The sequence below is a fragment of the Stylophora pistillata genome, chromosome 6 (genome assembly GCF_964205215.1).
Source record: "Stylophora pistillata chromosome 6, jaStyPist1.2, whole genome shotgun sequence".
Taxonomy (NCBI): Eukaryota; Metazoa; Cnidaria; class Anthozoa; order Scleractinia; family Pocilloporidae; genus Stylophora; species Stylophora pistillata.
Window position 1 is genome coordinate 26,414,080 of NC_142524.1, and position 25,329 is coordinate 26,439,408.

General features: G+C 39.1%; 1 protein-coding gene and 2 pseudogenes across 1 annotated transcript; 2 read left to right on the plus strand and 1 right to left on the minus strand.

The window, feature by feature from the left end:
• Positions 1-4,545: 4,545 nt before the first annotated feature.
• LOC148729172 (putative skeletal organic matrix protein 5) lies at positions 4,546-6,578 on the plus strand (annotated as a pseudogene).
• Positions 6,579-13,227: 6,649 nt separating this feature from the next.
• LOC148729173 (putative skeletal organic matrix protein 5) lies at positions 13,228-14,343 on the plus strand (annotated as a pseudogene).
• A 1,573-nt stretch (positions 14,344-15,916) lies between these two features.
• LOC148729174 (uncharacterized) lies at positions 15,917-24,681 on the minus strand. Its single transcript, XM_088725102.1, has 7 exons — positions 24,609-24,681; positions 19,949-20,226; positions 19,533-19,647; positions 18,585-18,710; positions 18,221-18,254; positions 17,466-17,592; positions 15,917-17,169 (listed from the first exon to the last, which is right to left on the minus strand). The coding sequence occupies exons 1-7, from the start codon at positions 24,679-24,681 to the stop codon at positions 16,651-16,653; spliced, it is 1,272 nt and encodes a 423-aa protein (XP_088581228.1). The 3' UTR covers positions 15,917-16,650.
• Between the last annotated feature and the right edge of the window lie 648 nt (positions 24,682-25,329).

The window sequence follows — 25,329 nt, forward strand, 5'->3', positions numbered from 1 at the left end:
TCCAAAGATTGTCAAGTTTGAAATCAAAAGGGAGAACGAGGGACCAAAAATGGTGAAGAATCGGGGAAGCAGAATTATCTTTTAGCAGGGCCTGATAGCATTTTTTAGAGGTGAAATCAAAGTCTTGCCACTCTTTGCCGGATACGTTCCCGCGAAGAGTGGTAAGCGCCGAAAAACATTTCTCGTAATATGGTCTGATTTTCAATAGTGTAATCAACCAGCACGCACCCATTGTCGAGAAAAGAGTAAGGCGGAAAAAGCTTCTACCTTGGATGAATACAGTCAACTCTCTCTAAGACACACACTATCGGGACCGGCCTCAGCTGTTCGTCTCAGAGAGGTGTCCGGCTTATAGAGAGTCGACGTAACATGACCCCAGGAATTTTAAGATAATACCATGCTGAACCTGTGCACAGTGAATACGCATCTGTTTAAACTTTGTTTTAAGTTACTTTCTTGAACGAAGTCTACAAAGTGGAACAAATACATATTTGTAAAATTGAATCTCTTGTCGTATTACAATCAATAGTTAATGGGTTAACTAGAGTGCAAACAGTGAACAGTATATTCTGCACTGTCTTTCGTAGCCTGTTCCAGGCTTCGAGATGTATTGGTGAAAGCCATGGCTTCGGTCGGGCCATGGACTTAGGAAGAAAAGAAATCTGTGATCGTGGATTGTTTCAGGTGCAAGAGTTAAAAATCCTCAAAGCGCTTACCAACGCTGCTTAATTTGATACGAGGATTTCATCTTGCAGCGTTGTTGAAGCGAATTCCTTTGTCATCTCCAAGTTATTTTTTCAATGAGACAATGGCTGATTTAATTTTAACTTGTACTGTAGGTATTCCGCCGACAAGATAAGAGCTGTCAATTAAACGTCTGGTGTTAAAAGGAATCTCGGGTACTTGGTAACTTAAGAAGTTTTCTTCCCTACATCGTAATTTGCGGTCTCAATCAGCACCTCACAACTGTCCGTTGAAGATTTCAAAGCGTCCGTTGTCCGACTTATAGAGGTGTCCGTCTTACAGAGAGTTTGTTTATAGTAAAATGACTAAGAAACGGCCGGGACCAACACCAGTTGTCCGTCTTATAGAGGTATCCGTTAAGAGAGAGTTCACTGTAGCTCTATCATTGATTGTATCCTAACCAGAGCTAAGTTCAAGAAACGTGCAAAAACTAATGTCCTATCGAACACCATGTATAAGAAGCTAAGGAATCAAGTTGTCAAAATGATCGCTAACGCAAAATCGGTCCATATGAGAAATGAAATCACTGAAAATATGGGCAACCCCGAAAAACTCTGGAAAGCTCTTAAAATGCAATACCAACACATCCGATTCCATCAACACCCTCTTTCATTGAAATAGATGGCTAAGAAATAACAGACCCACTTTCCACGGCTGATGCTTTTAACGATAATTTCACTAACATAGAGCGGGCTGTAAACTCGGCTCAGGTCACAGTCAACGAACAGGTACTTGCTAACATAGAGGCTAGCATTCTGCACTTTATTAATGCTCGCATAGATGTTTCCACGTAGTTTGATATCCCCCTCATGACCACTGGACAAGTTGAAGAATATACAAAGCGCATAGGAGGAAACAAAGCCACAGGCCTGGATGGGATTGGAATTAAAATTCTAAGACTAGCACTAACGGTGATGTCTAATAGTTTGACTAATATCTACAATAGATAAGAAAAAGAGCGAAAAAGCTGTTGCAGACGAATTTAATCAGTTTTTCGTATCTGTTGGCCAGAGCACTGTTGACAAAATTACGTCCCTGGCTAATGAATGCAACCTAACACTTAATCAGAATTATTTTGTACCGAGACAATACGCTCTCTCTGACCAGTTCACACTGAGTACCATTGATTATAAACAAATAGAACGTATAATAGCAGTGATGCCTTCAAACAAGGCCCCAGGGATAGACAAAATCTCGATTCGTGTCATCAAGGATTGTCTTAATCCAATTGTTCACCCAATAACGTCTATTGTTAATGCATCCTTTCAAAACTGTGTTTTTCCATCAAAATGGAAAACAGCTGTGGTTACACCAATCCCAAAAGAGGGCGACCAGGAACAGGCAAACAATAATAGACCCATCTCACTTATACCAGTCTTATCAAAGGTTTGCGAAAGGGTAGTACATAATCAGCTCACCTCGTATCTGCAATCGAATGACACCTTAACAAAGAGCCAAAGCGGTAACAAGAGATGGCATTCGTGCGAAACGTCTGTGATTGAAACAACTGACACAATTCTTAACGCCATTGACAAAAAGAAGTTAACGGCAGTTGTTCTATTAGATATGAGCAAAGCCTTCGATAGCGTCAATCACGACACGTTAATTTTAAAACTGCAAGATGTCGGAATTTCCAGTGACGCTCTCCAATGGTTTCGTAGTTACCTAAGCAACAGGACACAAATAGTACGAATCCATTCAACGCTATCTGAGTCTTTGCCTGTGACCAACGGCGTCCCTCAAGGAAGTATCTTAGGCCCACTACTATTTAGCATATATAAGAACGATCTTCCATCGATCCCACAGAAATGCAGCACTCAGAGTTATGTAGATGATACGAGACTCATCACTTCCTTCGAACTTAAAGACAACCTGGATGCAATTGCTGATTTGGAAGACGACTTGTTTAAAATAGGAGAATGGTGTTCGAACAACCAATTGTTACTTAACCCTGGCAAAACCAAGCTGATGATATTTGGCAGCAGGCAGATGCGTGCAAAATTTCAATTTCGCTCCCTTTCCTTTATGGGTGAGGACATCGTCCCCGCAGACATCGCCAAAGACCTTGGTGTGATTTTGGATTCTAATTTAACTTACGATGAACACATAATTAAGACCGCTTCCTCGTGCATGTCCCGCCTCGGCCAAATAAAACGTGTCAAGCATGTTTTCGACAAACGTACACTTTTGATGATTATTAATTCCTTAGTTTTCAGCAGGTTATTTTATTGTTCCAATGTTTGGTCAAATACCTCAAAATGTAATGTTAACAAGTTACAGGCGGTGCAGAACTTCGCATGCCACATTGTTAGCGGTGCGCGTAAATTTGACCACGTTACACCAATTCGCAAGGAACTAAATTGGCTTTCAGTTCAAAGCCAGCTTTACTACCGGAACGCTACTATGGCCTTTAGATGCATGACTGGTCAGGCCCCAGAATACCTCTCATCAAAACTCATAAAGCGAGCCGAGGTTAGTCGACGTAGCACCAGAAATTCGCAGCTTTTGCAAATTCCATTCTTTAGAACAGCTAGCGGTCAGAGAACATTTTTCTATAGAACTGTAAACTTATGGAATTCTTTGGATAATTCCTGTAAGCTGTGTAACTCCGTTAATGTTTTTAAAAAACGTTTAAGGTCCAAATTACTTAAAGAGTTGTAATTTTATATATATATTTGTATACTTTTCTTTCTCTTTTAAAACATTCAGATTTTAAAACATTTTTAATTGTAAATAGGATTTTTTAATTGTAATAGGATTATTTTTATAACATTGTCTTTGAAAAGCCCCCTTGGGGAAAGTCAATAAAGTATGTATGTATGTATGTAACTGATGACGTAATACGCATGAAGAAATTATGCATGATGTTCAAAATTGTGAACGGAGAGTCTACATTACGCATTATTTTACAAGCTATTGAACTTATTTAAAAAACATCCATTCTTATAATACGCGAGTTTCTTTTCATGATCAACTGTTCGTGTAAATCGGGATATTCTGGAGATGGAAGGACATGCAAAGGTGAACCAGACCAAAACCCTAATTATCTTGACGAACAAAGGAATAAAAATTAAAGAAAAAAACATGTCAGTCAACCCTATAAATTATCAAATTAGTCACGTACTTAGGGGTTTTCCTTGCTAAGTCAGTTGCCTTGAATTTTACAGATATCAACTAGCTTGCCGACGGAACAGCCAACTAAAGTGCTGAAGAAACTAAAAAACATATTCAACCCTATAATGTAGTAACGTGCCTAAGAAGTTCTCCTTACTAAATCGGTTGGTTTGAGTTTACAGATATAAATGAGTGTGCCATTAGAAAATCCAGCTGTAGTATTGATGCTCTGTGCAACGATACCAAGGAGTCGTATCGCTGCAAATGCAAACCAGGATTTACTGGAGATGAAAGGACTTGCAAAGGTAATCAAAACGCATCTTAGTCTCAGAGTCTAATCTTAATCAATTAAATAGGGTCTGGTGACTGATGTCTAATTCTCATCAACTAAATACATCAAATCGTATTATAGTCAATCCCCATAACTGGCTTGATGGCCCTATTGGTTAGAGAGCTGCTGAAAAATTTGCAAGATTACCTGTCGGATTCCTCTTTGGGTTCAATTCGTTTTACACACTTTATTTTCACATCTGCAATGATGACGTTTTAATAAAATGAGAATATTTTCATATTTCAATAGCCAACGTGGGTCTCCATTCGTTGTTCATACTCTGCTTTTAAATCTGCGTTAATTTCTAAAGTTAACTGCAGTGATGAGATTCTTGTTAACGAAGAGCTCTTTCAGATATGAACGAGTGTGCTTCAGGAACACAAAACTGCAGTGCTGATGCAGTGTGCAACAATACCAAGGGATCGTACAACTGTACATGCAAACCAGGACACTACAGAGATGGAAATATCTGCCGTTTGGGTAATATTATTCATGCGGTATTTGTTAGTTTCTTGAAATGCTTCTGTTTATACATCAGTTATGAGACGTTCTTTTCTGTTAACTGGTAAAAAATAAACAAACAACCCAACAAAAACAAAACAAAACAACAAAAAAAGAAAAATAAAAAATATGGAAAAATTCGATAAAAGCCTTGTTAGGAACTATTGAGAAAACAAATTAAAAAGACGCTCGAAGGGTTTATAAACACTACTCTGCGTAAATAGCGGCCTTCTGGTGTGCATTTGAAACTTCAAGTGTTGTGAGAACGAACGGCAAAGCTGTGAGTGGTTTGGACGCATCTTAAATTCTCGGCTCCGTTGCTTGCAGTTTCATCGTGTGCATTAGACACCCACCGACACCACGAAAACACGAGGAACCAAGTCGCAATAGCTTTGATCTGCTTTGCATGGTGAGTATCTCGAACATTCACAAAGCTTACTTAAGTGAAACCAATACAACTATGGGTTACTTCTGACCCTCAATTGGAATCGCTCCATGGATAATTTCAAAGCTATCACAGATGAATGAAGTCGATAACTTTCGTACTAAGGGACTATTCTTCCCTCTAATCGGCGACCAGTCACACTTTTTAACTTGGATTTGAATGTTATATATTTCTCTTCTACATATAAACGTTCCCCTTAAAAAAAATGTTTTTACATCACCCCGTTCTTTTTTCCTCCTAAAGGCTTCTTTGCTGTTGATATACCTTTTTTTTTCCAACTTTGACATGTAAGGAACTTTTCGACCGCAATGTGTAAGTCAATAATTAATTAATTTAAAGACAAAAACAAAGCCGAAGAGAACTATAGAGGGAAAACATGAAAATAATAGGACTAATAATTCGAAAATGAAGAAGGACAAGGAAAGCTCTGAAAATGAGGATACTGAGAATAATAATCTTCATAATAGAATAATCTTCCACACTTGAATCTCGTTTGAGAGGAATTAAAAGTACTTTGTATCATTTACTGAATATGTAGAAGCCATGGCCTTCATCAAATTTCAGATGTATTTCTCCTAATAAAGAGATACTTTATTCAATAGATCCAAAATGAGTGGCGAGGTCACCCTGCTCCTAGACTCAATGCCAATTTCTGTTTTCTGTCACGATGGAGACTTTGGATGCGGAGATAGGGGATGGACGCCAGTTATGAAGATCAATGGTAATAAGGTATGAATTTATCGGGAAAGAAATGTATTGTGAATACAGGTGAATGCAAAGATGCGAGAAAGGGGATGGGCAAAATGGCAGCTGTTTTCCTGAAAAAGGTCAAGCTTCGCTCGCTTATCTTCACTGAGTAGGAGCCTGAAACAGGCTATTACTGTTATTTCATTAATTAAAAATTAAGAAAAAAATTAATTATTTGTTATAAATTTCAGAGTACCTTCCATTACGATTCCCAATTTTGGAGGGACAGAAGTTCTTAAAACCTTCCAAGAGGCAAAACTGGCTTTGACTTTCAAGAGAGAAAGTTACCAACCTACTGGGACTTATCCTTTTCCAACATCTGTCTCGGTATGAAGATTGGCAATCAGCTCAGATTCATTGTCATCAACAAGCATGCCAACTCTCTCCATTCACTTATCGCTAATGGAGAATACTGCACCATCTTACTTGGTCGTGAAAAGTGGATCACAGGCCTCCTTGCAGCCCCACTGCAGCATGGAAGGATTCAACGCGGTTGGAGAAAATCTTGATCAATCCGTAGCAAGAATCGGCATCATTGCTAACCAGCAGAATGACTGCTCCTCTTGTGACTCCAGGATTGGTTTTGGCACTGGAGGACTACATGATGACTCCAATACTTGTGGAAACGAGGCAAAGCACAAGTCTAATAATGGAGACAAACACATCAAAGCCATGGGGTACATCCTGTTGGAGTGACGAGGGACACAGCTAAATTCCAAACTCTTAAGTTAAAAACATCATGAATAAGGACATTGCAGTGTTGAGGCTTACCAGCTGATTAAACTATGGATTCAGCAAAATTTCCACAATCAAATAGTTTAATCTTCAGTTGAGAAATAGTAAATTAGTTGTATTTGTGCAGTCGCAAGTAATATTCGAAGAAACAAAGAAATTGAACGGTAATAATAAAATTACAATACAACAATAAACATTAGAGAATATGAAACTTTAAAAGCACCTGGACAGGAATGACAATTTTAGTGGTTATGAAGGTTTCGCCCCATACACCCTTCTCACGCAGCGTCATCTTGGATTCCATGCCGCAACAAATCGAGGCTGAACGGACATAGACTTTGGGGGTGTGTTACACTAGTGTTACAGTAGGGATATATGACAAGTAAGCATGGCCCAAGATCATTGCTCTCTTAACTTCTGTACGAACGACAAGAGAAATCAGAGTGGCAAGAACTTATATTTTCTTAACTTTCCTTCAAATTCTTTTTTGAGATCGAAATGGGACCCGGTTTCCCCCCCCCCCCCCGGACCTCCATAATTTAGCTACAAGAGTCGATCGCTGCTGTAGCCGTATTTTCAATTCTAACGAGCTTTCTATTTTATATGTCTAAGATCAACCTTTTGCCATTACGTTAACGGTAAAATAATTACACTGTATATATTTTTCACTGAGTTACAAATTTTTCAAAATACTTATCTCGAGCACTGAAATTTGTGATGCGTGAGGTACATGTGGTTGAAAGCTATTTTCTCTTATGTGGGACCTAATCTCGAGTCAAATCTATTACAGCCTATAAGCACTTACACCTAATAAGTAAATTATGGAATAAAACTTTTGGGCACTCTTCATGGCGCGCCCCAGAGAGCTTTGCGAATTTAACAAATATTCGCCATTTTGATCGAAACCAAAGATAACACGATCCGCACATGAATCCGATTTCTAAGCCCTAACGGCCTAAAACTGCTTGAAGATAAAGCACCAAATCCTTAATGAAGTATCACATCGATAAAAGTATTGTTTTGTCCGTTTTACATGGCATGGAGGAAATGTTTCAGATTAATCTTTCTCTGTAGTCATATGCAAATTAGCTGCTTGCGTTTTTCGAAACACGCGTCCAAAATTGTTTCCGTAGCAATATTTGACCATGAAAACAATAGTTTCTATAGAAGTGGAAACGTTACTGTTGTATCCCTTTTGGACTTGAGAAACTTACTTAATGTTCAAGAGCGCTAGCCTTTGTTTTCAGTTATCAACGACGTGCCAACGGAATTTGTTGTTGAAAAAGTTGTTCATTTCACTCGTGTTTATTACTGTGGCCAATTTGCCAGATTTGACGATTTCTTCCAGCTATTGCTAAAGTTTTCCTTTTAAGTGGTTAGCAAGTTGTTCATCATCATTTGTAGAATGGCATCACAGTTGGTTTGATAGCCTAATGGTAAGAGCGCTGAACCAGCGGTGTTGCGGAAGTCAAGGGTTCGAATTACGTTCAAGCATGAATTTTTCAGGTTTATTTTCCCAAATTAAAAGTTTCGTCTATAATTGCGATGAACTTCTTCTCGTTCCGCAGTTCCAATATACTGTATTCATATATTCATCATTTCAAAACGGTATTTGTTGAAGAGGTGAAATTTACATGTTTACTTCTTCAACGTGACTGAGTCAGTTACGCCTGGTCACGCAACATCTAGTTTCAGAGGTTTGTCTTGTCGTCGAACCAAACACGAATCCCGAAGATATGCAATATGATTGAGTCACGAGAGTAGGAGAATCCTGCCGGGAGAAATTGAAAAATAATACAAATGATCGAAACTGGCATTTTAATAAACTCCTGCAAAATTCACATATCATTAATTTCTCGAAATTAAGAAAATCACAAACCTATATTCACGCGTAAATGCTATTAACATCTCCCACGGTCAGGGTAGTATTTTTTTCCTTTCTTTTTTCACTTTTAATTTTTGCGAGTTAAGAACATCGCCACAAACTTAATGACGACAAATTTTGAGAGATTTTCGCGAATTTTCTCAGAAGTAATTACGTTAATTCGCTGAGTACAACTGTTTATCAGGTTACTTTGAGGCTGTGCCTATTGTTCTAAAACAAACTCGCTCCACAGGCACCATCATTTGTTTTCCTGGGCTATGCAGCTTCTGATATAGTTTAATTAAAGCATTGGCACTCCTGTATAAATGACATCAGTTGCTCAATAAGGTCTTTATTCCTGTCTCTCGATTTAAATGGTACTTCAAAAAACGAGATTTCTTTGAGCATTGCTACATTAAAAAGACTAAGCTTATTCTCGTTTGCGCACTCGCACAGATTAAAGGCATCGTAGGACAGAGGGTGCTGTGGCTTTAGTTCATTAAGGATGTGTTCCATCAGCCGTTGTCGTTCAGCTTCCTCTTCCTCTAGGGACAGTTCCTTCGGATTTTGCTTGATTTCTGAGGGTGTTCGTTGCCTTTTTCTGTTTGCTGTAAGGCGAAAGAAAAACCCCTACACTTGGCTCTTGGTAAGCCACTCGTCTCGGTCAAACAACCTATTATTCTGCGCTTCTCTTGCCTTTCGCATATCATTCGAAACTTGCTGAGGGTCAGCGTCTAGCCCTGATTGTTCGCCCTGATCAAAATTTGCTGTTAAATAATTCTTAACTTTGCAACTGAATCTAGTGGATCCTGCTCGTGGCTTGGGTAGGGCCCAGCCCATACTGACAGTGTTTACTGGAGGCATTGAGTCACGTACAACCTGGTGGGTACTAGTTTCGCACTGTGGTTCGTCAGTGATGCTGACTGATGTAGTAAACCTCTCTGCCCAATCTCTACGGAGTTTATCATACACTGTTTCTGACAGCCTTTCATCCTTCACACAATGGTCCCCTACGTTCAAATGTAACTCGAGTTCTGAAAACGTTTGGAAACTCTTCACGCATCCAGGCTCCGAACATTCAAACATGTCCATCTTTGAATCGTCCAAATCATCGTCTTTATTTGAACCCTCTGTTCCAGGAACTGTGTATTCATACACACGTGCATTGTGAAAAGGGAAGAACTCCTTACTTACAACGAGAGCGGTGTCCCCTTGGTCATTTGAAACTAGCTGGTCGTAAGAAATCTCCTTGCCACGCTCTATTCCGTGCGACCTCCACGCACGTATATTTTTTTCCGCAAACTAGATGTTGTGTAGCTTGCTAAAACAATCTATCTTGTTCACTTCTAAGGTTCTCTTAGACTCGTCAACTTCAAATACGCACGCGGATGTACTTTTCACTGGTCTCTCAGAAAGCGCCTTTCTCATGTCTCCCGCTGTTAGAATGTCGTGTCCTTCGTTGCAGAAACATTGGATGCATGTTTTCATTGGGCACAGGATACGATCACACAATCCTTGCCATACTGTGGCTCTGAAAAGTCATACCGAAAGACTTCAATACCTGCCCGCTGACCGATAAAAGAAGCTGTTAGAAAAATGAGCTCTGTTGCGTCTTGCCGGAAAAAAAAAAAAAAAAAAAAAAACATCTCTTGCTCCTGAAGAGAGGTTAAGGAAATATTTCTGGTAAGATCTTCGATGTCCACTTCTCTGTGGTTGATGATAACTGAATTAGTTGGCGATAAGCGTGCAAAAAAAAACACTGCTGTTTTACTTATTCAGCGCTTCGTGGGAGATGAAAATGGCCATAAACTCAAAAAATACCTTGCCTTAGAAGTGTGGAATAATATGCTCTTCAGTTAAAAGAGACAGCTCTCTGTGTTTAAGAACATCGTAGAAAAAAAATTTTATGGACACAATTTTAAAGAATGCTAATTTGCATAATTTATTAACTATAAACACAGGTCTTTCCTCTTTAGAACACCATTGTTTTCAACTTAACGGCGAAAAAGTCGCATGATATCTATTTTTCAATATAAAAATCTGCTCTTCAGTTTTATTTTATGATTTGTAATAAGTTCTCAGATCCCAAATTTACCTGTTGGTCGGATCGCGTTATCTTTGATTTCGATCAAAATGGCGAATATTTGTGAAATTTGCAAAGCTCTGTGCGGCGCGCCATGAAGAGTGCCCAAAAGTTTTATTCCATAATTTACTTATTAGGTGTAAGTGCTTATAGGCTGTAATAGATTTGACTCTAGATCAGGTCCCACATAGGAGAAAATAGCTTTGAACCACGTGTACCTCACGCATCACAAATTTCAGTGCTCGAGATAAGTATTTTGAAAAATTTGTAACTCAGTGAAAAATATATACAGTGTCATCATTTGACCGTTAACGTAGTGGCAGAGGGTTGATCTTAGACATATAAAATAGAAAGCTTTTAAGAGTTGAAAATACGGCTTCAGCAGCGATCGACTTTTGTAGCTAAATTATGGAGGTGGGGGAGGGGGGGAAACCGGGTGCCTTTGAGGTCACCTTGAAAAATATCTCGTAAAAATGAAAAAACCGCACTGATTCAAAATAAACGCAATATTTGTTCATGGGATAGAAGTATCGACTTTCACAGTAAATATCAGGGAAATCGGTGAAGGTCCGAAATTTGCCTTATCCGTTCTTAGGTGGACAGCCTCTTAAATGCTTAGTTGGTACAGCTCCACATGGTGCAGTAACATTTCCCTATATCAAGGAGGTATATCTGACAAAGAAATAACAAGGCGCAGTGGATTTCTGTCGCTTGTTGAAAAAGGAGACCAGGTAATGGCACACAAGGGCTTCCTAATTCAGGATTTTTTGGAAACTAAAAAAGCTAAGTTGACAATCCCACCATTCTTGTCAAGAACAAAGTCCTTACAATTCACTGCTAAAGAAGTGACAGATACCCAGCAGATTGCCCGCCTCCGTATCCATGTTGAGAGGGCAATCAGACGAATAAAAGAGTATCAGATTTTTGTAAGAGTTTTACCTGTCTCATTGGCTGGTTCAGTAAACCAAATTTGGACTATATACTGCCTTCTGACATATTTTAGAGGGCCACTATATCGAAACTTCGATTTCCCACTGGTTTTGTTTACCAAACCTTGCTACAATCATAAGATTTGTGACACCTCAACTAAGTTAACCAAGTTCTTTACAATATGTGCTTAATAAACCGCAACTGATTTATTTTAATTGAACAAAGAAAGTATTTTAATTTGTGTGATTCCAGACAATTTCCATTCCTCCTACCCATGGAGATGAAATTGGAAAGAGAATGTTAATTTCCTTCCTTAACATTAACACTTGTCTAGTACCTATAGCTGGCAGAAGCCCAGTCAGCATACATGTACATCCCATTTCTAGGATTTCCAAAAATTGTAGGGTTGGCTTAGTTTTACTAATTTTTCCAACTTTGCTTACAAAGCCTGGCTGTGCCACCACCTGTAACAATTTAGGGAGAAGGTATTCAAAATAATACAGATCCAATTTCATTTTAATTTCTGAACAAAATTCTGCTTCAAACCTCAATCTTTCACAATGAAAGTCAGTTTTACAATAAACATAAAAATCTGCCCATTGACAACCAGTTAGCAGGAATTGTCCCATGACCTGGTAGTAATAGCTGAGTGTTTTTTTTAGTCTGTAGATTCCATTTACACATTTCAGATATCTAAGCTCATAGATGGAATCCTTAAGAGGGCACTTGTTTTCCAGCAGCCCCTAGGGATTGACTTCTGACGGATCGTACACTCTTCGATCTGAAGAGGAAGCCAGATGAGGGCAGGAGGGGTTGACGACAAATCCGGCAGGGAAAAAATTACACTCCACACTGTCAGCATATGCAGCTGCTGCCTCTTCCTCTGTACTTATTCCATGCCTCATGGCTGCAGTCTGAACACAAAGTCCTTCCATAAAATGCAATTGTTCTGGGGAAGGCACAAATGCATATTGGCTAACAATCTCTGGAAGATAGAAAGCTGGTGGCTTCTCTGGCCATCAATATTCATATGAATTTTGGGGTTATTTGTCAATCTTTGTTGTTGTTGGTAGGATAACACAGAGCCACCAGCCACTTTGCCAAGTCTGTTGTTGACAAATTCTAAATTGTCAATGTCTGGCAGAATAGAGTTAAGTTGCATATCCTCAAATTTTTCAAATATGTATTTCATGGAATTTATAATTCTCCAAATTTATCTGGTATGGGGTTATAAAGAGTAGACCGTACTCCATCTACCCTCCGATTTTTTTTCTTTTCTGTTCTATCTTTGGCTGGTGGTTTCACCTGCTGTACCAGCACCTCCTGCACCTCTCGAGGATTTATTCCTGCTGTTCTTTGTGGCACATGCCATGTCTGTGGAAAACTTGTCTTGGACATCGCAGGAGGTACACTTCTCAGGCCCAATTTTCGGTAGTGCTCAAGGAGGTACACTAGCCCAATTACATGGTTTCACAGCCCTGCTCCCACCTCACAGTTGCAAGTGGTACTTGATATTCTGACTTTAGGAGTCCTTGAGATCTCAATCTACTGAAAAATTTTAAAAAGAGCTGAACCTCTGCTTCACAATGTGCATTTTCAACATCAAACACTATTTATTAAGCTTTGGTCAGCATTTCAATAAAATATAAGACCTTGATTGAAACTCCGAAAATAAAACTTGACACCAATCCTGTACCGCCAATCACTGCGGTGAGATCAGCAAAGACGTTAAGACGCTTCAAACCGAAGTGAAAAATCTTGTTTCGCTTGTGAAGGACGCTCTGCCTCCAAAACCTCCAGGTACTTTTTTTACGATGATGTATTGGGGAGCGGCATTTCATGATTTCACGCTCACATGTTAGAACTGCAGTATTTTATTTCTCACAGCCAGTCCCTTCTCTTCTTGCAAGGAGCAGTACGACAAAGGAAAGTAAGGAAACAGTAAGAAGTTTTCATTTCAATATTCCAAATCACTCGCTTGATGTGTGCTGTCCATTATGGTAGGTATAACGACTCTTGTCTTGCATACAGGCTGACTCAATCCGTTTTAATGCTCTCCTTTTCCATAAGGTCGAGACGAAGCCAAGTGTATCTGCTGATGTTTGGTTCACAAAAGATTCCTGTTTACTGTCACATGAGAAACTTTGGATGTGGTGATGGAGGATAGACAAAGGCAATGAAGATTAACGGTGCAAAGGTAAACTCCCTGTCTCCTTTAAAAAACTCTGGATATAATTATTGATTAAAAAAATAAAAAGAGAAGAAATGAAATTTAAAAAAAACACACACAAAAACGAAAAAAAATTAAATATTAGTTCTTCGTTTCTCAGAGAACCTTCCATTACAACTCCCATTTCTGGAGCAACAGAAATTCCTATAACCTTGCTGGAGGCAGGACTGGGTTTGACTCACAAAAAACCAAGCTACCGACCTACTGGAACACACCCTTCTCCAAAATCTGCCTCGGTATGAAGATTGGGCATCAGCTCAGGTTCATTGTCATCAACAGGCACGCCAACTCACTGTAACCACTGATTGCTGATGGAAAATAGCGCGCAACCTCATTGGGTCGTGACAGGTGGAAGTGGTTAATTGGTTCACAGGCCTCCTTGCAGCACTACTGCAACAAGGAAGGGTTCAATGCTGTGGGAAGAAGCCTTCGTCAGTCCAAAGCAAGAATTAGCATCATTTCTAACCAGCAGAATGAATGCTACTCTTGTGACTCCAGGATTGGTTTTGGTACAGGAGGTCTTCACGACGACTCCAACACGTGTGGCAATGAAGCAACATACTCGACAGAAAATGGAAACAACCACATCAAAGTCATGGGCTACATCCTGTTACAGTGACAGGGAACGCCGCGAACGTTCCAAATTTCAAGCCAAGAAGCCATCATGAATTTAAAAAAAGTAGTATACTCTGGCTTACCAGCTAATAAAACAACGGTTTCAAAATTATTTTCTTCTCTGGTCAGATTTGTCTTAACTATAACTTTTTGAAAACTGGTCTAAGACGTATCGATTGTGCAAAGCCAATTCAAGTCTTGAGAACGAAGTAGAAACAGGCAATGGAGATATATTCTATGTTCATAATAGGTCGACGTCACGAGCTGCACGCGAAGGGAGGTTGTGATCTGATCACGCACTAAGAGGGGTACACGAGAATAGTGACTTTTTTTTTTCTTTTTTTTCTTTTTTTCGAGCGATTTGCCGTTTGCGCTCGCCTTACGCATTTGTCTGCTTGGGTGAAAAACCCGAAAAGCCTCGTCTGTTCTGCAAGGTAACCAGGAGACCAGGAAATTAATGATTTGAATGGAAAATAATTGGTCCTGATACGATAACTAAAGGAACACAAAAAACAGTACCTTCAAAAGTATTGCCCATTTTCTCGCTCTCATTAGACCCGCCCAGTTTTCTGAATCATTTGTTTGAGGCGTCAGTCTCTACGCGAAATACGAATGAGCATATTAACAAGATATTTATTAGTTCTTCAACCGAACAGATTTCCTTCCGAAATATTTCCCATAGTTTTAACAGACCTCTTCACCACTACTTCAGATAATCCCCTTTTAATTCGAAAATAAGCCTAAATGGATCAGTGAGATTTCATTTTCAAATTTTAGAGAAAAGAATTCTGTTGTTTTCTCGTGTAGAACAAAGGATAGTACTGAAACCGCTTTTTACCTATCGACGGGGGCGGGGAGTTTAGGGGGATGATATAGTTCAGGAAGTTTTAGAGGACGGATCGGTCGTTGCTTAGAGACCACGAAGGAAAAAAAAAGTAGTCTGACTGCCAATTGACTGCCAATAATGGGGGATGGGGGGGGGGAGGGTCATAAGAATATTAAAACCAAAATTGACCGGACTTCCCCCTCAGCTATAACTGGTCCCCTTACAACAGAAATCGGTAATTTTGCTGTACGTGATGTGGTCGGCTGTTCTACTCGAGTCGCGTAAGTCATTCCTGACTGTTTAGTTAAAATCCGTCGGTAGGGTTAAGTGGCTTTGTTAGGCTCGTTTGTTGTGAATTTGTGGCGAGGAAATGGTTTATATAGCGCCAGCAGTTGTTGAAATCTGTTAAGAAGAGTCTGTTCTAAGATAGCGAACCAGCTATATATCATCGTTGAAAGTAGTTGTTGCAGTAAGTGGAACTTTCTGCCAGCCCAATCTCAGGCCTGGTCAATGATGTGATTCGAATTCATAATCGACCAGGTTTTTTCGCGGTACACCATGCCCATTTGGTCCCTTTGCGGCAAAACTGTTGAATCAGTTTACACTACCGAGACCTATGGCAATCGACCGACCAAATACTCTTATTTTAAGTGAGATGATGACGAGTGGTCAGTCACCCCCACCGACAACAGTCCCTCTTAAGTCAACTCTTTCCTGAACGATCAAAGTGAACCATCAACTGAACTCAAGATAGGTTGTTAATGACGGTGGCTTTATTGTTTCTAGGAAGAATTGTTTTGCCGGTGAGGTCACAGGGTGTTCAGCTCTGTAAAACTTCAAGCAAACCGTAAGATATCAGTACAAAAAGGAAGAGATCAAATCAGGAAGTAACGGCCATTAAAAAAAAAAGATGAGGAACAGAGCCTCTCACAAATATCTTTTCTATCGTTAATTATACCTTCAGCTGGGGGGGTTTGGATTTTACGATTCTGGCGAACAAAGCCTCTCCCCACTAATTGCTACACATTTCCTTGTAAATGATATACGCGAACTTAGTGTTATATCATGGTACTTATTAACAACTATTCACCGAAGTGAAAAAGGCTGGTGGTGGATATTACTGAGCCACGAAGCGGCGAATTAATTATCCATCACTAGCCACCGACACTTAAGGGGAATAGTTTTTTAAGCATATACTAAAACGGTGAGACATGTAACTTCCCTGCGCATACAGCTCGCGACATCGACGTTTAATGGATATCGAATATGTCTTCTTAGCAGATTTCTATAGTGTTTTAATACTTGAATTGTCTTTGTACGATTGAAGCATCTTAGACTGGATGTCAAAAAGTTATGTTTGAGACAAATCTGACCAGAGGAGAAGATAATGCTGAACCCACTGTTTTATTAGCTAGTAAGCTTTACATTTTTCTAATTCATGATGCCTTCTTGTCTTGAAATTTGGGGAGTGAACTGTTTCCTCTGTCACTGCACCAGGATGTACCCCATGGCTTTGATGTGCTTGTCTCCGTTGTCTGACTCGTGTGTTGCTTCATTTCCACACGTGTTGGAGTCATCATGATGACCTCCCGTACCAAAACCAATTCGGGAGTCACAAAGGGCGCAATCATTATACTCGTTAGCGATGATACCGATTCTTGCTTTGGAATGAGGTGAGTCGTCCCCCACAACATTGAAACCTTCCCTGTTGCAGTGGGGCTGCAAAGAGGCCTCAGTACCAATCAACTCCTTCCACGTGTTACGACCCAATGAGGTTGTGTGGTATTTTCCATCAGCGATCAGTGAGTGCACAGAGTTGGCGTGCTTGTTGATTACAATGAAGTTGGTCTGTTGGTCGATCTTTATACCGAGACAGATCTTGGAGAAGGATGTGTTCCAGTATGTCGGTAACTTGGTCTGTTGTAAGTCAAACCCAGTCTTCCCTCCAGAGAGGTTATAAGCTTTTCTGTCGCTCCAAAAATGAGAGTTGTAATGGAAGGTCCTCTGAAATTGACAAATAATGATTTTTTTCTTATTTAGTATGATATCCATTATAGACTGTTTTAGGCTCACGGTCATTAACTAATCATAAGCGACTCCTGGTGATTTTAAGGAAGACCGTAGCTATTTCTTGCCCGTCTTGTAAAGAGGAGTGAACGATCAAGCGAACGACTTTTGGTAGCTGTAAAGGAAACAGCATACACTTTCTCACAAACCCTATTTCACTTACTTACACTGACTTGTATCTCGAATGAATTTCAAATGATTTTACACTTTATTGATAGCAAATCAATTAATACCTTGCTGCCATCAATTTTCATGACAGGCGTCCATCCTCCATCTCCGCATCCAAAGTCTCCCATGTGACAGAAAACGGAAATTGGCTTTGAGTCCAAGAGCAGGACAACCTTACCACTCTTGTTCAATCTGTTGGATAAAATACTTTGTGAGAACTGGTAGTACATAGCGAGACTTTGGCATATTTAGTAGGTCTTATAACTTTTCAAGAGACACAACGTACGTTTCAATTCTTTTCCAAAAAGAAGTCGGCTGGGATGATTATCATAAAGGATCAGGAGCTAGATTGTTGTTAAAATAATTGCTTTTATCATATAAGGGGCAAAATTACTGAATTGTGATTGGTCAAGACAGAGGGTATTTTTTCTTAATTTTTGTAATTGCCCCGGGAAAAGTTACTTGAAAATGATTGGCTGAAAATCGCTTAGCAAACGCTGCCAAGGTAAAGAAATTTCTGTTTGTTTTGGCGTCCCGTTTTATGCGAGATCAGTAAGAAAACATTTTGCCCCTTATATTTTAAACAAGTAATCACATGGTTCCTCGTAAAATTAAGGATTAATATCACTTGTGTTTTCGGAAGTTGCAGAAATTGCCCTCGTCGCTGCGCGACTCGGGCAATTGCAGCAACTTCCGAAAACACGCGTGATATTAATCCTTAATTTTACTCGGCCCCATGCGATTACCTATACTTATTCCTTCTGATGGCATATCTCGTTCTCACCTATTTCTGATATTGTCATTGAGCTATTTTACTTACATATCCCTTTCGTAAATTTCCTTGCATGTTGAGACTGAAAGAAGAGTAACATATGAATATTAATCTTCTCGGTAGCATTGTGAATAGTTTTGCATTCATGTGATCATTAAAAGCATCAAGTTTCCTCCAAATTTTTGCAACCTGATCAATACAAGGCAGGTGATTAACATAAACAAATCACCCTCTCTGATAACACAACAACGGACCCTTAAACAACAACAGAAAAAAGAACGTGTGGTATTTTAAAAAATCTGATTGAAACGAAAATTTAAATTTAAAGAGAAGAAAACGCAAATGAAAGGCGTTTACTTTGAAACAGAGCATCACAAGAAACCTCATGGAAACATCAAAAGAGATTCATTACTCATTGTGCAGATTTCTCCATCCCAAAAGTATCCAGGTTTGCATGAACACTTGTATGATCCTTCAGTATTGTTGCACACAGCATTGGCATTACAGGTATGCGTATCTGTAGCACACTCGTCAATGTCTGAGAAGAAATTAATAACTATTGATGGCGGGACAATTCTCCAAAGAATGATTTTCTTTTGAGCGTTAAATGTAACCCATGGTCTGCTGGTTTTTGTCCTGCCCTGTGATTGATTTAAATACTCGAGCCATACCCTTAATGAAACGTATCAAAATCAACTGCAACTCAATCACTCGTCATTTCCCGGCCTGCAAAGTTGGCGTATGTTAGCCCCTTACAGAGGTAAAGAGGGGCAGAGCCGCCAATAGGAGTAGCTTACCAAACGCCTCGCTTCTGTGCTACTCATTTTTACCTCTCAAACCGCACTCAAAAATGAAAGCTACGCAGACTCGCGTTTTCTCACCCTCAGGCTTGCTGGCTTGTTTTTTCTTTGACTTCTCATTAATTTCTGCTGGATTTTTCCTTTTTTCTGATTGCTGCCATGATTACTAAGGGTTTCGCTTTTCGACATTCGGTTAAAAGGAATGATAAGTTTTTGCGATGATCCAAATACAGCCTAGTGTAAAAAGTAATTCAGATAAAGAACAAGATCGTTTCTTTCTTGGCAAATGGACTTTGAAATAATTTTTTTTCTGGTAATGAACAGGCGGGTGGGTCCGAATGATGCCCCGAAACCAGGGTGGATGAGTAATTAAAGCATAAATTTCGAAGTAAGCATTGTTCGATCTCCCCTTTTTCAAGAAGAAGAATTGACAGGTAAAGAAGAAGATCTACATTCGTTTGATAACCACCGCATGTATATCTCCTTTAACAGCTTTTCTCGTCCCGCTTGCTAAATAGTTTTGGACGTACTCACTTATTTAAAAAACAAGTTCTGTTTACCTTGGCCGCAGTCTTCTCCTTTGAATCCAGCAGAACACAAACAGCGATAGCCTTTGTCAGTAAAACCACTTTGACAAGTGCCTTCATTCTTACAGCGGTTTGTAGCACATGAGCTCTAAAGCCAAAGAGATAAATTAGTAATCAAGTACAATTCCATTCAAACTGATGATAATTAGACTTAGTCATCACAATTGCATCTTAGGCCTTGTCATTCTCTTGAGACTGAGCCGATAAATGCAGTTTGCGGCCAGGTTGCGTTCAATCTCAACCTCTTTACTAAAACTCAAAGAGGATCGTTAGGTTAAAGAAGAAAAGTAAAATTATTCGAAGGCTTACAACAAACTTAGCTGCATTATTTAAATATTTTTCGTTACTTTTTGGACCAATTGATAGGCAGATCAACACAGAATACTTGCATCAGCAGAATGATGAAAATAATCTTTCTTCTCCTCCAGCTCATGTTCGTGTCCTTCGTGAGTGACATTATTCAGTTCGCATAGATACTTTCCACGTTCCTCTGCTCTTTTATCGAGATTGATACTGACACAGTCGGGTTCCATGTAGCACACGTTCATACAAAACCCTGCGATCATGATTTCCACCACGCGAATCAAGTGGTTTACCAGGCGTTTGCCATCAAAGGCTTTTTCTGGTCCAAACTCCAAAGTGCGGCATTCGTCTGCGTCACTGAAGTCTGGAATTAAACAAAAACCTAGAATGAGCGTAGTAGTAGTAGTAGTAGCAGCAGCAGCAGCAGCAGCAGCAGCAGTAGTAGTAGTAGTAGTAGCAGTAGTAGTAGTATTAGTAGTTCTTTATTTAATGTGGCACCACACTTAGCTACAAGCTACTTACCAGGAATCCCAAAACAAAATATACAATAAAAATTACAACCTACATCAAGAAATTATGTACATTAAGTAAAATGTTTTTACAAAAATGATATTTCAAAATTTAAATATATATTTGTATACATGTGTAGTAAAACAGAGATCAAAAAGTAAAAAGTTAAAATTGTAGGCGACAGATCGGATATCGTGAAGAAACGTTCTTGTGCCAGCCTATGCGCGTATAGCATCTGGTATCGCGTTCCAAGTCTTAGCAGCAAAATAAGGAAATGACCTAAGACCATGCTTGGTACTGTTAACCTTAGGTAAGGAAAGCATGTTAGTTCCTCTTAAATTGTAATCAGTCCTTCTTGGTTTAACTAAGTCAGTTATTGACCGTTAGCAACATGTCTCAAATCCTACGACTCTTCGATGTCGTATGCAAGCCGATACAATCGAGCAAGTCTTCTTATAAAATACCGTTATCTTTGTATACATGATCTAAGCGCACGTTGATTTATCCTTTCCATTTTGTTTGTATTCCTATCCACACAGTGGTGCCATATCTGGCTACAACAATCAAAGTGAGGTAAAATAAATAAGAGGCAGGATATTTTTAAGCCTATTTAAAGCATTGACCTGACCCGCCATCTTTCGACAGATCGATGCAACATGAGTATCAAATTTGAGCTTGTCATCCTGATAATTTTATTTCACTGGAAGTAGTAGGTATTGGCCTCCCTGCATATTCTAACTGGAAATCACAATCAGTGTTTCCTAACACCAAACCCTTATATTTGTCTGGATTTGCTAACATCCCATTCTGTCGAAACCATTGGGTTGAACTGGCTAAGTCTCGGTTTATATCTTCCTCCAATGCTCGGGTATCATGGTGTGATAAATAGAGTTTAGTGTCGTCTGCATAACAAATTTACTGTTGACTATTAGGCCCTTTAATATCAGTCGCGCCGAGTGGCGGGATTATTAATTTTATACTTCAGTGATATTTTAAAAACATAGATCATCCAAAAAATACATTTCATAAGTCACAAAGGGTATTATAGAAATCATCTAGATCTGCTTCTGAGAAGTTGGAAATTTCGTATGGTCAAAGCCTCCATCATAATTTTTTCAGACTGCTTATCTCACCGAGCGAGTTTTTACAAAGTATAATGCTCTGCGCTAAGTTAAGTGGACTGAATATTTTAAAGGAAACTCTTATTGATAAGTAGTCAGTTTCAGTTGTCACAGTGGTACAAATCCATGGTAATAACCATATATTTCCAAGTACCTTTCATCTTTGATAATTTTAAGCCGAGATGAAAGAGAAAAGAGAATGAGATTTTCCTTGCTCCATTCGCTTTGCAACGAATTCTCGGTGCTCATGCAGATTTTTCAATTTGCTCTAGAATGATCTTAGCATCACTGGCTTTCAAACTTGCGCTGCCACCTGAGATACCTACATAATACTGCACATGACAAATGTCAGACAGGAATGGATTTCCTGAATTATAGAGAAAATCACGGTGATTATCCATCTAAACTTAAAGATCCTTTCGAACCATGTTCGCAAAAAACTTCAAAATAACTTTAAGTAATTGTGTCTGCTTTGTCTCTATTTCGTCCATAGAACAGATACAAGCCATAACTTCTATAAGCCCATCAAGATCTACCAAAAAATAATTTATTTAGTCATGAAAAGCTTCAAAAATTTAATTTATAAAAGGCTGATCTACCACAAAAACAAGAGGAAAAACTCCATCGTTGGTAACTAAACAAAGATGCTTTAAAACAATAGCAACTCTTAAACAGTGTAAAAGTTTATTTTTACCATATTTTTTCCGCTAATGATAGGTTTAAGGAAAACTAACCTTGTGTCGCAGAAATCATACTGCACAATGGCAAAACAAGACAGATATAGATCAAATACGTGTACATCATCGAGAAGAACTCTTTCAGAAAGTTTTCCGAGAGAAGTGTAAATTCATGTCCAACCCTACGTGCAGGTGAAGCGATCTAAAAACTATTTTTTCTTGGGCATAAACTTCTAATCTATTTTCAGCCAATAGAAACTCAGCTGTTGCGTGAAGTATAGTTATTCAAATACTTCATTTCGTGCCAGGACGATGGAATAATTAATAATTTACATGTTTTTTGTTTGTTTGTTTTTTTAAGAGATTCAGTCTTTGGCTATTCTTTAGCAAAGTTTACTGAACCGGCCTTAAATTCTTCTGTTACTTTGATTATCTAAAGAGGTCTCCATGTTCCTATTTTTGTCAGTATATTGATCAGGTTGTTGGGTAAACTGACTCGACAGAGAATGGCATGTGAATTTAAACACTTTGAAAGCATTCCTATCTTATTACTGGATGATAAACTCCCCAGAAGGGAAAAAAAGCTTTTACGGGTTTATTGTAATGTATATTAGTCAGCTTTGAAAAAAAACAACTGCGTAGGTCTTATAATTGTGTGGCCTACTTTGCAGTATGACCCTTTGAGGAAAAGCAGTATTTACCGTTAGCCATCAGTGAGTAGAGAGAGAGTTGGCATGCTTTTCTATAAAGATAAGCTATTTTTGATGGCCAATTTACATACCGAGGCATATCTTACTCCCGACCAATAGGTCGGGAAATGAATTAAGGGAATAAGTTTATAAAGAAATTGTGGTGCTGCGTCAATGGGGGTAACAAGCTAATTTGGGTTTATTCGCTAAGTTGAAATTGTAAATTGGCCACCGCAAAGAGTTAAAAAGCTGGCGTTTCGAGCGTTACCCCGTCGCCATTCGCTCTGACGAAGGGCCAACGCTCGAAATGTCAGCTTTTTAACTCTGTACGGTAGCCAATTTCAAATTTCAATTCAGTTTATAAAACCAAACAGTTTTTAATTAGGTCATTGGGAAGCTTGGTAAAGTAAAATGAATAATTTATTTTCTCCCAATGAATTGAATACCTGCTGGAAGAATGAATAAAGATAACGTGACATCCAGGTCTTATTGGTAAAAAAAAAAATTAGGAAGTTGTTACCACAAGGAAAACAAATTGAATGAGATATTTTGCAATCATTTGCATACTATTTGTGAAGTCGGTTTCAGAAAGCGATCTGTGATATGAAGAATTCGACTTTTATCTTAGTTCTGTTACTTTGGTATTTCATGATACCTGCTCCTGTCTCATCGAAAGGTCAGTTTTACTATTACTCATTTCTGAGTGGGGATTGTGAAGGGAAAGTAGTCCTTCTTAAGTTGTCAAAATGATCGCTAACGCAAAATCGGCCCATATGAGAAGTGCAATCACTGAAAATATGGGCAACCCCAAAGAACTCTGGAAAACTCTTAAACATGCAGTATCAACACATCTGATTCCTTCAACGCCCTCTTTCATTGAAATGGATGGCCAAGAAATAACAGACCCACTTTCCATGGCTGATGCTTTTAACTATCGATCATTTCGCTAACATACAGGGGGCTGCAAACCTGGCTCAGGTCACAGTCAACGAACAGGTACTTGCTAACGTAGAGGCTAGCATTTTACACTTTATTAATGCTCGCATAGATGTTTCTACGCAATTTGATATCCCCCTCATGACCGCTCGACAAGTTGAAGAGTATACAAAGCGCATAGGAGGAAACAAAGCCACAGGCCTGGATGGGATTGGAATTAAAATTCTAAAACTAGCACTACCGGCGATATCTAATTGTTTAACCAATATCTACAATTCTCGCATCAGTAAAACCGTTTTTCCGGATCATAAATTCAAAAAAGCAAGGCTAACTCCTGTCTACAAGAAAGACTCACCTCATGACAGGAACAACTGTAGGCTGTCAGTCCTGCCAGTTATCTCCAAACCTCTTGAAAGATATATTGCGTCATGCTACTTAAAATACCTGTGCCACAATAACCTTATTTACAGCAAACAGTCTGCTTATCGCTCAAATCCTTCATGGGAAACTGCCCTTGTTGAACCTCACAGACAACTGGCTGAAGGCTGTGGATGAAAGAAAGTTTGTTGGGTCGATATTCTTGGATCTGAGCAAAGCCTTTGACTAAGTGAGTCACGACATTCTACTATCTAAAATCGCTAAATACCGCGCTAGTGAACCAACTTTGAGATGGTTCAAATCGTATTTATGCGATCGAACTCAAACATGCACTATTTCTGGATCACTATCTAATCCTCTCACGTTGCCACAAGGCGTTCAACAAGGATCAATTTTGGGGTCCCCTCCTCTTTTCACTTTATATTAACGACTTACCTCTCTGCCTATCAACTTCTGACGCCGAAATATATGCTGATGATACAATGCTATGGACTTCCGATCGCTCCATTGATCATATCCAACAGAATTTGCAAGTCAGCCTAAACAATGCTAGCAGTTGATTCAAGTTAAACAAAATGGTACCTAACACAAAAGAAGACGAAAGACCTACTCATAGCTACACGACAGAAATTGAAATACGCTAACAACCCAACCTTAAATCGTTACTTAGATGGCAACAGAAGAGGCCAAAGATGAAAAAATCTCAGGCGTCAAGATCGACAAGCGCATTAGCTGGCACAACCATATCGAATATTTAATTGGGAAGCTGAACTCTAGAATTTATTTGAATGGGCGAATGACTTCCTTGAACTCCACTGCAGAAAATTGTTATTGAATGCGCTTACTAAGCCTGTCTTTGAATATTGCTGTTCGGTTTGGGGTAACGCTCCTAACGATCAACTGCTGAGAATACTTAGGGTGCAGAAACGTTGTAGTAGGTTAATATTAGATGCTAGTTTCCATGATAACTCGGTTCAAATGTTCAAGAAACTACAGTGAATGCCCATTGATGATGTAATATGTATGAAGAAATTGTGCATAGTGTTCAAAATTGTGAACGGAGAGTGTCCGCATTATTTTACAAGCTATAGATCTTATGGAAAAAGCACCCATTCTTATAATACGCGAGCTTCTTTTCACGATCATCTGGCCGTGC